Below are 16033 nucleotides of genomic sequence, written 5' to 3'. Positions count from 1 at the left end.
TTCTCCCTGTGCATGTGTGGGTATTCTCCGGGTACTCCGGCTTCCTCCCACAGTCCAAAAATATGCTGAGGTTAACTGGTTACTCTAAATTGTCCGTAGGTGTGAATGCAAGTGTGATTGTGTGTCTGTATATGTAGCCCTGTGACAGACTGGTGACCTGTCCAGGGTGTCCCCTTCCTTCACCCTCAGTCAGATGGGATAGACTCCAGCCCTCCACGACCCTAATGATGATTATGCAGAGTATAGATAATGAATAGACGGATTCTGTTGAAGGTAGCAGTCATTGCAATGTCCTCCCTGATCCTGCAGGTGGCCCCAGTGATTAAAGAGTGCATGATGAAGGAGGCTGCACAGTAGCTTGGTGGTTAGTACTTTTGCCTTGCAGCGAGAAGATCCCTGGTTTGTGTCTTCCTGGGATCTTGCTGCTTGGTGTTTGAATGTTCTCCTTGTGCATGTTTGGGTTTTCTCCGGGTACTCTGGCTCCCTCCCACAGTCCAAAAACATGTTCAAGTTAATTGTTAACTGTAAAATGTCGGAAGGAGATTGTTTTTCTGTATATGTAGTCCTGTGATATAGACTGGTGACCTGTTCAGGATGTCCCCTGCCTTCACCCTAAGTCAGCTGGGGTGAAGGCAGTGGTGTAAAGATAATGGATGGATGGATGGATGGATGGATGGATGGATGGATGGATGGATGATGAAGGAGGCCAGTATGATGATGAGTTACCAGCCTTATTGTGACAAACCCAACATCTTGAGAATGCTCATCATCATCAACCCTAGGGTCAGCAGGGAGGACCTGGACTTTGTCCTGGATAACAACCTGGGGAAGGACTTGCGATGAATGATCGACATCGACAAAGAACCTTTAATCTGTCTGTCATAGACGGACGTTCTCACAACAGCAGCATCTGAGTAGCAGTTCTGATAATTGAAAATATTGTAATAACTAGATGATTTACAAAGATATATGATGATTTGACTGATGAACTGTGTTTTCTGTCCATAAAAAAATACCAAAGTCAAACTAGAATTTAGGCCATGCCATGTTGTTCATAAATGTCTAGTGACAAACAATATATCACTTGCAGTTTTATTTTTCCAAATGTATATATTTGTCTTTTAACATATGCATGTTTTGTGCACTTTGTACATTATTGTTTTCTGTTTGATATTTTTTACATTGTGTGTGTCATGTGGATTTGATTGCATTTATTTGTGGATTATTTCACTCGGCTACTGCAACGATTTGTGACCAAAATAATGGTATGTCATCATCTTATAAAGGTGCTACTGCAAAACTATGAGCAAACAGGTACCGAGAGCAACTTCAGCATTCAGCTAGGTTCCTGTCATATATTGACTCCATCTTTTTGCTCTGTTTTTGTTCTTCACATCTCCTGAGGGAAAATCTGCCTCTTCAGCTGCTAAATGCTTCACTATCTCCACCAGCTGGCCTCCATCTATTTGTCCGCTCTTTAAATGGTGCACAAGTGGTGTGCAGTAAGTATTTTTTTAGTGTTGTTGTTTTGAAAACACACACACACACACACACACACACACATGAAAACACCTGCAGAAGCTGGAAATGATACTAATGAGAATAGTGAGACTTATTCAAAACAGTAAAGTTTCACCCCAAAGCAATGAGTTGAAAGATGCTACAGTTTTCTGTAGATGTTTGGAGCTGCAATCAAAAAAGATCAGAAGCTGGTATGTTCTACATCCTGTATACTGAAGTCATTTTACTCCTGTTTATGCTTGTTGTGTCTTTAGCCACTTGTCTGACGGCTACACACTCTATTATGTGCTCTCACAGGGTTATAAGTATTTCAGGTCATTGACGCCTGCAAAATATACTCACTTTAAAACAAACACAAATGAATGCTGTGGCTTTTAAGATGCTCCCCAGCTGAGTCTACAAGGCCTTTGTTGACCTGCTGGGCTTTAGTAAAACAGCCAAGCTCAGTTTTCCACATTGATTGTGTGAACCATTGCTTGCAAACAGAATAAATAGTCACAGAATACCTCATTTACATGCTGATGACTGATGTCTCTGTTTGGACCTTGAATAAAACATACGGACACTTAACCAAGACCAGACTCAATTGATTTTTTTTTATTGTCAGCTTGTTTGTTGTTATTTAAAAGGGACATATTCACAGTATAAATCAGAGAACATAGCTGCACTTTAACAGCACAGTCTGCCATGATTCATGAGTTAAAGCTGCTGTCCTGAGTTTGAATCGCAGCGTCTCCCAAAACGCTGTTGGTCCCTCCCTCTGATTTCGCCCCTTTATTTGTGCACGCGCGCAGTACCTGAGGAGTTCCTGGAGTGCTGCAGCATCTCGCCTGTTTTGCTGTTTTCCACTCTTCTACATTTAGTACATTTAGTAAATAATAAAGGAATTACGTTAGAATGCTGTATTGAGTCTAACTTGTCCTAATACCAAAATAACATGAATCTGCTAGGACGAACGAGTAAAGTTTCAATATGTGATTACACTCGTGTATCCCTCTCGATGACGTTGTTTATCAAACTTAGTGCATTTACGCGTGTATATGTGTTACATTGTTTATTTATTTCTATCTAGAGTTCAGAATTGCATGACTCCTCTGACGAAGAGTATGTCCCAGACGCCCCAACATCTTCCTCCAGAGGTCGGGCATCTAAACGAAGCCGTCAGGCGGGCTATGGAGGGCCGTGGTCGGGGAGCGACGCGAGCACCCCGAGCCAAAAAACGTCCTGCAGTCTCTTGGCCTGACAAGCCGTGGGATTGGTAACTTTTCTGGAAGTTGCTGATCCCTGATGCTCTCTCCTCCACAAGCAAAACAAATGTGCGCGCGGTTGCGTAGTGCGTAGCTCGCCCACCTCTGCATGGGCTTGCTTGCTGTGCGCGTAACCGTTGATTGACAGCATGACAAAGCTGAAGCTCGAACTTGATTGGTCGGCAGCGACCGGCGCTTTTTGGAATAACATGGGGGTCTATGAGAGGAAGGCGGAGCTCAAGAATTAATTTTCATACCGCGTTATACTAACTTTATATTATAGTATCGAACTAGACTAACACATTTAAGCTTTGTTAAAAATGATACATAAATTGAAAACAAACGGAAACTCCAGACAGCAGGTTTAAGCACAGAAATAAATACACATCTGGAGACCTTTTCCACAAATTACTTTCCCACCTTTTTGCATTTACATAGATTTAAAATGCAACATGTTTCAAATCACCAGTTGTAAACAACAACTCTTCAGATTAATACACAGAAACAGATTTTAGATTATGCTGTCGGTCTTACAACAAAAATACAGACAGACATTATCTTGTATTCAATAAACTGTATTACAGGAAGCAAAAGACGATTTCAGCTCAGAGCCAATTAAGAGAAGGTAAGTGAGATGAGAGGAAACTGTCAGTAGAGGGTGTAATTTCCAACTGATGCCAGCAGGAGGTTCATTTTCCCAAAACCAGTTGAAGAATCAGACAAGAAACAATGCATGAACACTCTGGCTGCCCACAAATGTCTCCCTGACAGATGAGTAAAGTTGGTGAAAGACACTGATCCTTCATCACAAGTCCTTCCCCAGACTGTGTATCTCATCCAGGACAAAGTCCATGTCCTGCCTGCTGACCTGAGGGCTGATGACGACCATTCTGAAGAAGTTGGGTTTGTCCCTGTGGGGCTGGTAGCCCACCATCATGCTGCCTGTTTTCATCATGCGCTCTTTAACCACTGGGGCAACCTGCAGGATGAGGGAGGATATTTACAATGACTGACATTAAAAAATATTGAGTTGGACATCAAGATATTTCTCTTTAGTAATGACATTTTTTACAGTGTGGAGCTTTTGGTAGAGCTCAGGGCCGTCAGGAAGGTTCCTCAGACTTGGTGGAATGTACCAGAAGCAGACATTTGCAAACTCAGGCTGTAAAAGGGGGAAATCATTGACATGTGCTTCATTAGTATTTTATAGCTTCACCATGAAATAAGCATAATCATGTGCAATTCAGTGGTTTAGGATGTAATTATGGATAAACTTACTTCCATCAGCAAATGGAATCCTTCTCTTTTCTTGATCTCTTGCACAAGATACCTGCAAAAATGCACATTTAGTGTCAGAGCAAAGAAAGCTTACTCTGTGACATGTAGGCCAAAAGTCCTTGTGATCAAACTTCATTTGCATAACACCTTTAGCACAGGATGGAGCAGTTGGATGTGTTTTACAAGCTCATAGTAAGACAAACGTGAAAGTGAAACCATCTGAGACAAAGGCACAGAAATGATCAAAATGAAATGGTAATTATTAATTTTAGGCATTGTGTGTTTGACAAATAGTATTAATCATACATAGTTTTTTAGATTTTTTAAATTTTTCACATTTTTAAATAAAATGGATGAAAGTAAGGGCTGAACAGTGTCTCAGTGGTTAGCACTGTCGCCTGACAGTTAAAAGATCCCCAGTTTGCATCCCGGCCTGGGCCTGGGATCTTTCCATGTTGAGTCTGCATGTTCCTCCAGTGCATGTGTGGGTTTTCTTCCTCCCACAGTCCAAAAACATGCTGAGGTTAATTGGTGATTCTAAATTGTCGGTAGGTGTGAATGTGAGTGTTTGTCTCCATGTGTAGCCCTGTGACAGACTGGTGACCTGTCCAGGTGTCCCCTGTCTTCACCCTAAGTCAGCTGGGATAGACCCCCCCCCCCCCCATGACCCTCATGAGGATTAAGTGGTGTGCAGATAATAGATGGATGAAAGTAAGCTTAACTTCAAATCACCAGCAGAGGGCACTGTGCACCAACTGACTTCTCTAAATTAAAGCCAAAAAGACTGCTCATTATGGATTATTTAGTACTTTTTAATGCTGCAGTCTCTTCCTCAGTCTACATGTGTGTTAAGAATTGCTCTCAATTTGTCAGTGAATTGAGTAATAATTGTGACTTTATGCAAATAAATACAGCTATCCTTACACAAACAAACATCTCAGTCTTCTTCATTAACATCCAAAAATTGATTTCTGTCTTTACCTGCAGTCTGCATAAACTACGGTCCAGTAGTATGTCAGAATTCTGCATCAGGCTCGTCTGATTAAACCAAGTCTGCCATCTCATTTGAGGTTAACCTGCAGCCCTACATTACCTATCTTTCTCCAGACTAACCTGGCCATGGCGAGGGCTCTGTCCACCCTCTCCTCCAGCTGACTGCTTCCTAAAGCCTTCCACATGAGCCAGAACTTGAAGGCATCTGCTTTCCTGCTGCACTGGAGCGACTTGTCTCCCGTGTCATAGCTGATGTCGTAGAACTTGTCTGGCTGGAAGAGGTAGGAGGCCCGAGAAGAGTGGCATAGCTGGAGATTCTGAAGAAGCACAATGACAAGAACGGTTTATAGACACAGGGAGGAAAGAATCATGAATGAATAGTTTGCATGGCCTTGCAAGAAACTTGAATTACCATCAAAAATGAAGCAAAGACATTTTAACAGCAGTCAGGAGGGCGTTTGTGATAGCAAAGAATGAATAATGTTACTCTGAATGAGCATGTGTACACAAAACAAATGCAAATAGTACCCAGTGGTGTAGTCCAGGGTATACGGCGGTATACGGCGTATACCCACTTATTTTTCAGTTAGCATTGCGTATACCCACTTCTAATGCTCCCTGGTGCGCATCATTCAGTAATATCTGTGTGCCAGGTAGCCCTCTTTTCCTTAAGGATGATGAAGCCATGAACAACCCTCCTCTGCCTGTAATTGGCTGGTACATGCTGCCTTCACTGATTCGATTGGTTAACTTTAGGGATGAGCCAATCAGAGGCAGAGTAGGGCGGGTCATACAGAGGAAAATTTTGCTAACACCTCTGTGGCACTCCAGTTGATTGACAGGTCTGCTTGAAAGATGCGCGGAAATGCGAGAGTCAGAATAAACACCTTTCAAGTGAGTGGCACGTATGGAGCGAACCTACTTTCACAGACGATATAATTCTCAGGTAAGTTTTAAGGTGGTTTCCAAATGAATCATTGTTTTAAACTACTGGCAACATGACTGCACATTTCAAGGAGAGGATATTTTGTCGCCAGTGGTTAAAGCTGCAGTCAATTCCAGCCATTTTCAGTACAAAAAAAATTGCTAATATTCTATTTGTAAATAAAAATATGACTAGAAATACAGGAATATTGGACGTGCATCGCGAGGTGCATTTCCTCGAAAACGACCTATTCGTGGATTATATACCGTCTTCAAGACATGTTTTGGACAAAATAGTTTACTGGCTTGTTTCGTCTGGATGTCCAAGGTTGGATTCTGGCCGTTTTTTGTGGAATATTTTCATCTGTGTGTAATAATGAACCCGGAAATGTGAGTCGCGCTGTGTTGAAGCCGTGTATAGAGAACGGATGGATGGATATTCGTTGTTTGTTGGACAAATGTGTTTATATTACCTGCTGTGGTAATCACATCTGAAAGTGGTTTATACCGGCGGATTCATGAGAATCTAAGCTTTCCATCGGCGTATAGTGTTTGTATAATCGCGTTTGTATAATCTGCTGATGCAGATCTCAAAGTGTACCGCGGACGGGACACTGAAGCGTAACTGAAGTGCAACGGGTTAAACTGAGTGTCGGGCCGAGTCTGACTAACGTTTTGAAAGGCTAACGTTATTCTAACGTAAGTCTGAAGCTAGCTAGATTGGGATAATGTGGGAAAACCTCTAGGCTGGTAGTTGATTTTAAAGTAAGTAAAAACACAAGAATGGGGACAGGTAGTTTAAGATTCGACCTAAAACAATATTGAAGTTTTATTCATGATGAAATATGAACAAGGATGCACTGTCAACTTCATATTTGAAGTATTATATTTAAATAAATGTTCAAAAGTAACTGAAACACCATGTTTGCCTCATGATAAATACATGTTACATTAATCCAGTTTGCTTGTGTGACCAGTAATAACTACAAACTGCTCCTAATCAAGTCATGATAATTTTATAATAGTGGGCAAGTAGAAGTGACTGAAAAAATTGAATAGAGTAGTCTTCTATGTCACTGTTTCTAAAACGGGGCGTTTTTCTGGACTAATTTTTTTTTAAAAAAGGTGAAAATTAAGAGTATACCCACTTCTCCAGGGACCACTACACCACTGATAGTACCTTATAAGGTTATCAACCCCAGGTCAGTCTGTGCTTTCTATATTAAAGTTAACTGATAAGATTGACACCACTATAGAGTCTGTTAACTAAATGAAGCTACAGCCATGACACAGTTAGCTTAGCTTAGCACAAAGACTGGAAGCAGTGGGACAGTTAGTCTGACAGTAATGTGTCAGTAAATGAACTTCAGAAGGGTTGCCAGAACACATTTTGTTATACACACGTGGACAAAATTGTTGGTACCCCTCAGTTAAAGAAGGAAAAACCCACAATTCTCACTGAAATCACTTGAAACTCACAAAAGTAACAATAAATAAAAAATCATTGAAAATTAAATAATCAAAAACAACCATTACTTTTGAATTGTTGATTAACATAATTATTTTAAAAAACAAACTAATGAAACAGGCCTGGACAAAAATGATGGTACCTCTATAAAAGATTGAAAACTATTTGACCAGAGTGACATGATTAACTCAGGTGTGTCATTTAATTGACATCACAGGTGTTTCCAAACTCATAATCAGTCAGTCTGCCTATTTAAAGGGAGACAAGTAGTCACCCTGCTGTTTGGTGAAAAGGTGTGTACCACACTGAACATGGACAACAGAAAGCGAAGGAGAGAATTGTCCCAGGACATCCGAAAAAAAATTATAGACAAACATCTTAAAGGTAAAGGCTATAAGACCATCTCTAAACAGCTTGAAGTTCCTGTGACAACAGTGGCTCATATTATTCAGAAGTTCAAGACCCACGGGACAGTAGCCAACCTCCCTGGACGTGGCCGCAAGAGGAAAATTGATGACAAATTGAAGAGATGGATCGTTGGAATTGTATCCAAAGAGCCCAGAGCAACCTCCAAAGAAATTAAAGGTGAACTCCAAGGCCAAGGTACATCAGTGTCAGATCGCACCATTCGTCGTTGTTTGAGCCAAAGTGGACTTCATGGGAGACGACCAAGGAGGACACCACTGCTGAAAAAAACTCATAAAAAAGCCAGACTGGAATTTGCAAAAATGCATGTTGACAAGCCACAAAGCTTCTGGGAGAATGTCCTTTGGACAGATGAGACCAAACTGGAGCTTTTTGGTAAGGCACATCAACTCTATGTTCATAGACTCAAAAAACAAGCATACGAAGAAAAGAACACTGTCCCTACGGTGAAACATGGAGGAGGCTCAGTAATGTTTTGGGGCTGCTTTGCTGCATCTGGCACAGGGTGTCTTGAAAGTGTGCAAGGTACGATGAAATCTGAAGACTATCAAGGCATTCTGGAGAGAAATGTGCTGCCTAGTGTCAAAGCTTGGTCTCAGTCGCAGGTCATGGGTCTTCCAACAGGACAACGATCCAAAACACACAGCCAAAAACACCCAAGAATGGCTGAGAGAAAAGCGTTGGACTATTCTAAAGTGGCCTTCTATGAGCCCAGATCTGAATCCCATTGAACATATGTGGAAGGAGCTGAAACATGCCATTTGGAGAAGACACCCATCAAACCTGAGACAACTGGAGCTGTTTGCTCATGAGGAGTGGGCCAAAATACCTGTTGACAGCTGCAGAACGCTCATTGACAAATACAGAAATCGTTTAATTGCAGTGATTGCCTCAAAAGGTTGTGCAACAAAATATTAAGTTATGGGTACCATCATTTTTGTCCAGCCCTATTTCATTAGTTTGTTTTTTTAAATAATTATGTTAATCAACAATTCAAAAGTGATGGCTGATTTTGATTATTTAATTTTCAATAAATTTTTATTTATTGTTACTTTTGTGAGTTTCAAGTGATTTCAGTGAGAATTGTGGGTTTTTCCTTCTTTAACTGAGGGGTACCAACAATTTTGTCCACGTGTGTACTGACAGGATGTTTCCTCCTGTTTTCGCTTTTAATGCTAAGCTAAGTCAACCAGCTGCTGCCTGTTGCTTCGTATACTGGATAACATACAAATATGCCAGTTGAATCCATTTTCTCATCCAACTTGTAGCAAAAAATCCTTGTATATTTCCAAACTGTCCAACTCCTCCTCTAAAACTGTGGTTGTTATAATGACGATATTTTGCAGGTTGCATTTTACAGAATATGTCTGCTGCCACTCACACTCTTACAAATCTCTCTTTCTCCAAGTCTCAAACAAACCAAATTGCTCTGTCAGCTTGACTTCAGCCTTCTAATGTGAGACTATGAGAAAACAGGACTGTAGTGAACTGCACTGTCATCCTGAGACCAGGAACAGGTTGATGCTGACTGATTTCCATTGCTCTTTTTTTTTGTTTGTTTTACTGCCAAATGCTACACTGTCTGCATTCACACATAGAGATTAGACTGGAATTTTATGTCCACTTAGGTCTCAACTTGATAACATTAATGTTCCTCATGGCTTCATTCAGAAAAACCCATGACTGTGACAAATATGGTGTTCATTTAGTAAACGATGCTCCTGTTAGGAGAGAAAATGACAGTAAAAGAGGGTGTGTTTCAAGGCTTAATTAAAAGGTTGATATCGCATCGTAGAGCTTAATTTCCTTGACTTGTCAGACAGATCTGCCTCTCACTTGTTGCATGTGGTTTCAATAAAACATGATAGCACAAAAATGCAACATCAAACTTTTTTTCTGAAATCTCACTTAAGACGTGAAAAGACAAATGAGATCGGTCTATGAACAGCTCATGGCTACAAAAACCTGGCCACACCTTACTCAAATTTTTTTGTATCGTTCTTGAATGCAACAGTACAGTTTGTAGTGTATTAGTGTGGAAATGTACTTAATGTGGTGACTTCTACATTTCTAGCAACTGAATAAGTACATGAGTTCAGTCAAAGCTGAATAAAGGTAAAGCCTGACCTGTGAATCCATACAAACCAAGTGAACATCATGAAGAAACAGGAAATACATGCTTTCCTTGTTTCTGAGGTGCATGAAAAATGGTGCAAGCTACCGAAACATGGAATTGTAATGTTATGTAAGCATAAATTAGTGTTTTCTCTCTTACTTGTGTGTGGCACGTAAAAAAAATTTTTTAATTTGACAAACACACTTTTGTTTATTGTCATGCATTTTTTTCCTGACAAAATTAAAATAAAACATATTGAATGACTAACTGCAAAGCCTCACTTTCGGGCACTATAGAGTCAAAAAATTAAAAGAAAAAAACCCTTGTCTTACTGTTTTGTCTCTGACCAGGAAAGCAGAGCATTGCAGACATGCCATCAGCATCTTGTGAGGGTTCCAGGCCACAGAGTCGGCTCTTAACAGAAGCACACAGCAGAGAACAACTTTACAGTGTGTTATCACGAGAGACATCTGAAATTTCATCTCGCTAACATGTAGCAATATTTTTTCCACAGTTCAGGCACTAACAAAATGCAATGACATGATCTCAGTCAGTAATGTTGTTAAATCGATGGCACTGTTTACCTGTGGATGCCCTTTAACAAGTGTTTATGCTTCTTAGACATGAGAGCTGCTCCTCCCCAACATGCCTGAAGAAGTGAACGAGAAAATAAGATGATGCACACCGACGGTGAGACATGATTACAGGGAATGGAGGAACTAATTAATTACTGAGCTCACATCCACATGCAGCCACAGGTTGTGCTTCTCACAGATGTCGGCAATTTCTTCGATGGGATCAAAAGCTCCGAGCACCGTGGTTCCTGCTGTGGCGTTTACCATGAAGGGAAATGCACCCTGAACACACACACACACACACACACACACACACATACACAAGAAAATATTACTCTATATTTCTGCAGCATCTAAAGCCCTCCAAACAAAACCAATGACAAGACGGCTTCCTCACCTCACTTTTAGCGGTCTTTATTTTGTTCTCCAGGGCAGAAACGATCATCTTTCCTCTGAAAAATGCACACAGTTTCACAAGTCATGAGTCAGTCTGAGATAAAACAACAAATCAGTGAACAAATTTATTAAATCTTAACACTATCCGAGTCAAGCTAATACACTTTTATTCCAGCACATTACCTCTGATGTCTTGGGAAAGAACCAGAATATCAGGAAAGTATGTGTGAGGAGCTCTACCTCTGATCAGATGGAACCACATAGACGTTCTTAGTTCCAATTCCCAGGAAAGCTGCTGCTTTGGTAATGGAGTAATGACACTGAAAGAGATGTTTAAAAGGAGTTATTTCTTCGAACACAAGCATAACAAGTATAATCACACAATGCAGATGTGATTTCTGCTTCTCTATGTGAATTGCTGTCTAATGAATTCAGGAGTGGAAGCTTTGTGAGCTGAGAGACTCTCATCAGATGTCTTTCTCTGGGTTTTGAGTTTCAAATGACCACTTGTTCAGTTGTAACACGACTTTTGTGACTTCTGACAGGTGCAATAAACTTTGTGAGAAAGAGGCACTCTGGGCTTTCCAAAATACACATTAAACCACAAAGTGTAGGAGAAGATTACAGGATTAGAAACTGCAATTTCTGCAATTGCAACAAGCAGTGAACTTCATGATACAATTCTAGTACGCCCCTAGGAGCCCTATTGCTCATAACTGCAATGGGCAGCAAAGATTGGGGGATAACGTCACATTTCCTGAATTTGGCTTAAGCCAGCAGACACGGCTAAGTGGGAAGGATAGGCCTTCATCTCTCTGGAAACATCCTGGAGCAAAACTGAAAGGCAAAACTGGATTTTTATGTTGCATTGAAACAGAGGAATCAGCTTAGATTACAGTAGCTCTGGATAAGTGTAGGAGAAAACATGTTTAAAAAAAACTAACCAAAAAAAGAAACACATTACATAGAATGTACTCATGAGGAACAGCTTAGGTAAACTGAAAGGACTCAGAAAGGTCAGCAAATCAGATGGAAGACGAGATGAAACGCTGACAGGCCAGAGATCTGAACCTGTGGTAGTAATGGTAGAAGGGTCTCTGCCTAGATGATTTCTCAAGTTCTGTATCTTCAAACATTGGTCCACAGATTGGCTCAAAGAAAATGATGCAAAAATCAACATGACTCCACCTTCTTAAAGAAGTTTTAACTCAAAAACTAATGTTACAAAAGACCCCAGATTTAACACAGGTCAACTCAATCAATAAAATTAATTTTCAAAAACTCTGTCAAACTGAAGATGCTCAGACACGAGGCTTTTAGTGAAATGACCCATGAGATTATATCATCTCATATGTGAGTTGTAAAATTACTATATGTATATATAGTAATAATATGTATATTTATATATATTTATATATTTAATGTATATACTATATATATATGCTGCTTTCCTGATGTTGTATTAAAGAAAATACCTATAAATGAATCTACCATATAATGTACAAAATCAAAACGTTACTCAGATTGTTGTACACGTGGGAGTCTTTGACATCCATATTGAACTGTGTAAGTTAAAACATTTCAACCTTTTGTTTATGGACTGCCACTTACAGTGGACTACTGGGACTGAATACACAGCAAATGAACTTCATTGACAACTTCAATCTGTTTTGGAGAAAAAAATCATCTTTCCAGTGCTGACGGACTTCATTGCAGGTGATATGGAATGAAAATGTTTACAGACAAGAAAAGCACTCAGAGAGCACAATACTCCGTCAAGGCTGCTCAGTCGTTGTGTGATTTCCAGTGGATGAAATCTTTAAAAAAAATTGTAGTTATCACAATCATGTGATTATGCAATCATGTAGGCTTTAACTACATTTCTCGTCTCAAAGCTCACCAACGTGTCCACACTGAGGAAAGACGGAAAGACCATACAGATATGACGATTGTAAGAAGACTTTTAGAACCAAAAGCAGCTGACTTAGTGTTCACTTGTTGTCTTAGTTCTAGATGATACAGAAATCTTTAACAAATCTGTGGATCCAGACTTTAAGCCACATCACTGCCAAAATCTAATGGCTTGGTCCTTGTGTCATTTCTCACCTTTCCTGAAAATGTCATCCAAATCCATTAGTTCATTTTTGAGTAATGTAGCTAACAGACAGACAGACTAACAAACAGACAAACCAATCATTACATAATAATCTTGTGTTGTATGTCATCTTTGCCTTCCTTCTGAACATCCCAGAAAGTCCAGCCTACATTCTCTGTGGACATCTTTCTCTCTCCCTCATCTGCTCAGCTGGGCTTCACTGTCAGAAAGGAAGCGCTGATCCAAGCTGGCAACAAGTCTCGCATAGCCAGAACATTCTCTATCGCTGACACAGCGACATGGTGAATGGTCTGAGTGCGTCTCATTATCACTCTGCTACAGGAGAATATGTGTATTTCTTAAAACTAACCACTGCTGTGTTGGGCGGTGCTAAGCAATGTTGTCACTCAAAATGTATTTGTTGGAACTGTTTCAGTGGAACAGGGAGGCAAGTACTGTCACTAAAATAGTTAAATCAACAGAGAAAAAATGGTATTGCACGGTCCACCACCTTCATCATTCTTGTTGTTTCTGATAGTGAAAGAGATTTTTTAAAAAAAAAAACATGAATAGATAAAGAGGAGGAGAAAGTTGTACTAAGTAAACAGCCAATAGCAGGCTACATTCTACCTCTGCTACATCAGACATGCAATTCACAAACATGTCCTCTTCCTCACCTCCTTTCAGTTTGCATTGTCTAGTACACCTCTTCCTCTTGCTCTCTAGCTCAGTCTTCCTCCTATCTCTGGCCTCAGTGCCAGCCATCATCTGAGAGAGAAACAAAGGACAACCACCACCCGTCCATCTCCGTCTGTACCGACTGAACTGAGCACAGTTGGCGCTGCCAGCTGCACCCATAGAAACCAGCACAAAGCAATACGGAGCCCTGTCACCATGGAGACGTCATTCCTAAAAGTTCAAATATGGGATTCAGATCCAGTGGAGACGATGCTATCAAGTCAACACCTTCCCAAATTCCTCTTTCAAAAAGAGCTGAAGGATAGAAGTTGTGTGCAGCTCAGTCTGCAGTATTATCAAGTTCTGTTTCCCCTCAATAGAAAATTGTTCAAACACAGCACCTGGCACTGCTAAATGTCAGAACCCTCCCAGGAAAATCTTTTTGACTAGCGACTATTTTCCCAGATTATAAATGGATTTTATATTTTAACAGACATAATAAAACCAAAACAATGGTACCACAGCTTTGTGAATGTGCTCAGAGCAGAACAGAGAGGAAGTGGAGTTACTGTTTAATCAGTGGTAAAGAGAATATCACTCAGTCCTTTTAAATCCTTTCTATATCTTTCTGACATATTAAGAGAAGCAATTAAAAACATTTTTTAACTCACCAAAATATGTGGTAACATTTTTCAATGATCGCTCTAGAATCATTTTTTCTAGAAACATCTGGACTTTCTCAGCATTTACACAAATCCAACCACAGTAAAGGTCCTAAAGAGGATTTGTTTACCTCTGAAAGTCTTAATATCTCTAAAGTTATATTGTAGATCCCTCCTGTGCATTCTTTAATATGACTGCCACCTCACACACTCGTAGAAGGTCTGATATCATTTAAAAAGCAATACTCTAAGTCAGCTGAAAACAGTAGTGTCGCATTTATTCATGCATCTTCCATGACTTTCCTCCTTTTCAACCTCATTTAACGACCTTTAGACAACTTTAACTTTAAATTCATATCTGGTAATCCTACTTGTCAGACAGGTTCCAGTTTGTGCATGTCAACAATGAGTTGTCTGAGCATACTAAAGTTAATCATGGAGTCCCTCAGGGTTCTGTCTTAGGACCAATACTGTTCACATTATACATGCTTCCTTTAGGCAATATTATTTGGAAGCATTGTTTTAATTTCCATTGTTATGCTGATGACACTCAATTCTATTTATCTATGAAGACAGATGAAACTACTCGGCTAGCTAGACTGCAAGATTGTCTTAAGAACATAAAGACCTGGATGACCTGTAATTTCCTACTATTAAATTCAGACAAGACTGAAATCATTGTATTTGGCCCCAAACATCTTAGAAACTCGCTTTCAAAGCATATACACCCCCTGTCAAAAGTTTTAGGACACTGTCTCATTCAAATAAAGTAGAACCTGTCCTACAACTTTTGACAGGGGGTGTATTTCATCATATGGATGTGATCAGGGCAGGACTTTGATCATACATCTGAAGTTTCAGGAAGATTGGAGCATGTTCAGGGCATTTACACAGCATTTGAAATTTCATGGCGAAGGATCAAAATTCCAGAGGTCGCCACGGACACGCCCTTTGACTTTGGAAAAAGATTTTAATAACTTTGGATCATTAAGGCCTCCTGTATGTACTGGCCGAATTTGAGGTGAATTGGAGTTTCCCCCTAGAAGGAGTTCGCTCTAGAAAAAAATGAAAAATGGGCAAAATCTGACATTCAACGCAAAATAGCTCACTTCCTGTTGGGTTTAGAATATGGCTGTCACTGACTTTTTTGTTCAGCCTGATATGCTGCATATGTGTACCAAATTTAGTAGATACACCCCCTGTCAAAAGTTGTAGGACAGGTTCTACTTTATTTGAATGAGAAAGTGTCCTAAAACTTTTGACAGTGGGTGTATTTAGCTTAAGAAAAAGGAAAAGTTGGTCCCTGGAAATATGTGCTGATTTAACTCAGATCAACAATCACTGCAAAATCCCACCCACAAGTACCTTTTGGGGTGGCATTTAGTGATCTCCTTCCACACTTATCAAACCTACCTCCTGTGACGTGAACACGACCAGTCGAGGAGCAGCAGAGAGGCCGAGCTCTTTAATGTCAGGAGAGTGATTGTACCTGGCTAAATTCATGGCGTACATGTTGGACATTGAGCCACCTGGAAGGGAAACAGTACAAAGGATACAACTGTTCAAGATATTAAGGTGGAACATTGTCACTGATCTGCCTTTGATTCCTTACACACTGCATGTATCACATGGAAATAGATGGAAAAATTATTCT

The 16033-nt window shown here is 40.1% G+C and overlaps 1 protein-coding gene across 4 annotated transcripts in view; it reads right to left on the bottom strand.

Annotated features, from left to right (window-relative positions):
* Positions 1–3118: 3118 nt before the first annotated feature.
* Positions 3119–16033, bottom strand: part of LOC110967372 (acidic amino acid decarboxylase GADL1-like) — a 60692-nt gene continuing 47777 nt past the window's right edge. The window contains exons 6-15 of one of the 4 annotated variants that reach the window (XM_051956426.1): positions 15793–15908; positions 11185–11264; positions 10946–11000; positions 10714–10830; positions 10558–10622; positions 10306–10387; positions 5160–5356; positions 4047–4098; positions 3841–3930; positions 3119–3747 (exon numbers count right to left, since the gene is read on the bottom strand). In XM_051956426.1, the coding sequence (XP_051812386.1) occupies positions 3574–3747; positions 3841–3930; positions 4047–4098; positions 5160–5356; positions 10306–10387; positions 10558–10622; positions 10714–10830; positions 10946–11000; positions 11185–11264; positions 15793–15908 (1028 nt within the window). In that variant the 3' untranslated portion in view covers positions 3119–3573. Of the gene's footprint in view, positions 3748–3840; positions 3931–4046; positions 4099–5159; positions 5357–10305; positions 10388–10557; positions 10623–10713; positions 10831–10945; positions 11001–11127; positions 11265–13716; positions 13927–15792; positions 15909–16033 lie in introns of those variants that run through there. The other 3 variants (XM_051956429.1, XM_051956427.1, XM_051956428.1) reach the window with 3 other exon arrangements.

The sequence above is a fragment of the Acanthochromis polyacanthus genome, chromosome 12, assembly GCF_021347895.1.
Source record: "Acanthochromis polyacanthus isolate Apoly-LR-REF ecotype Palm Island chromosome 12, KAUST_Apoly_ChrSc, whole genome shotgun sequence".
In the NCBI taxonomy this organism is placed as follows: domain Eukaryota; kingdom Metazoa; phylum Chordata; class Actinopteri; family Pomacentridae; genus Acanthochromis; species Acanthochromis polyacanthus.
The sequence above is the reverse complement of the archived record's forward strand: the minus strand, read 5'-3'. Positions and strand labels throughout refer to the sequence as shown.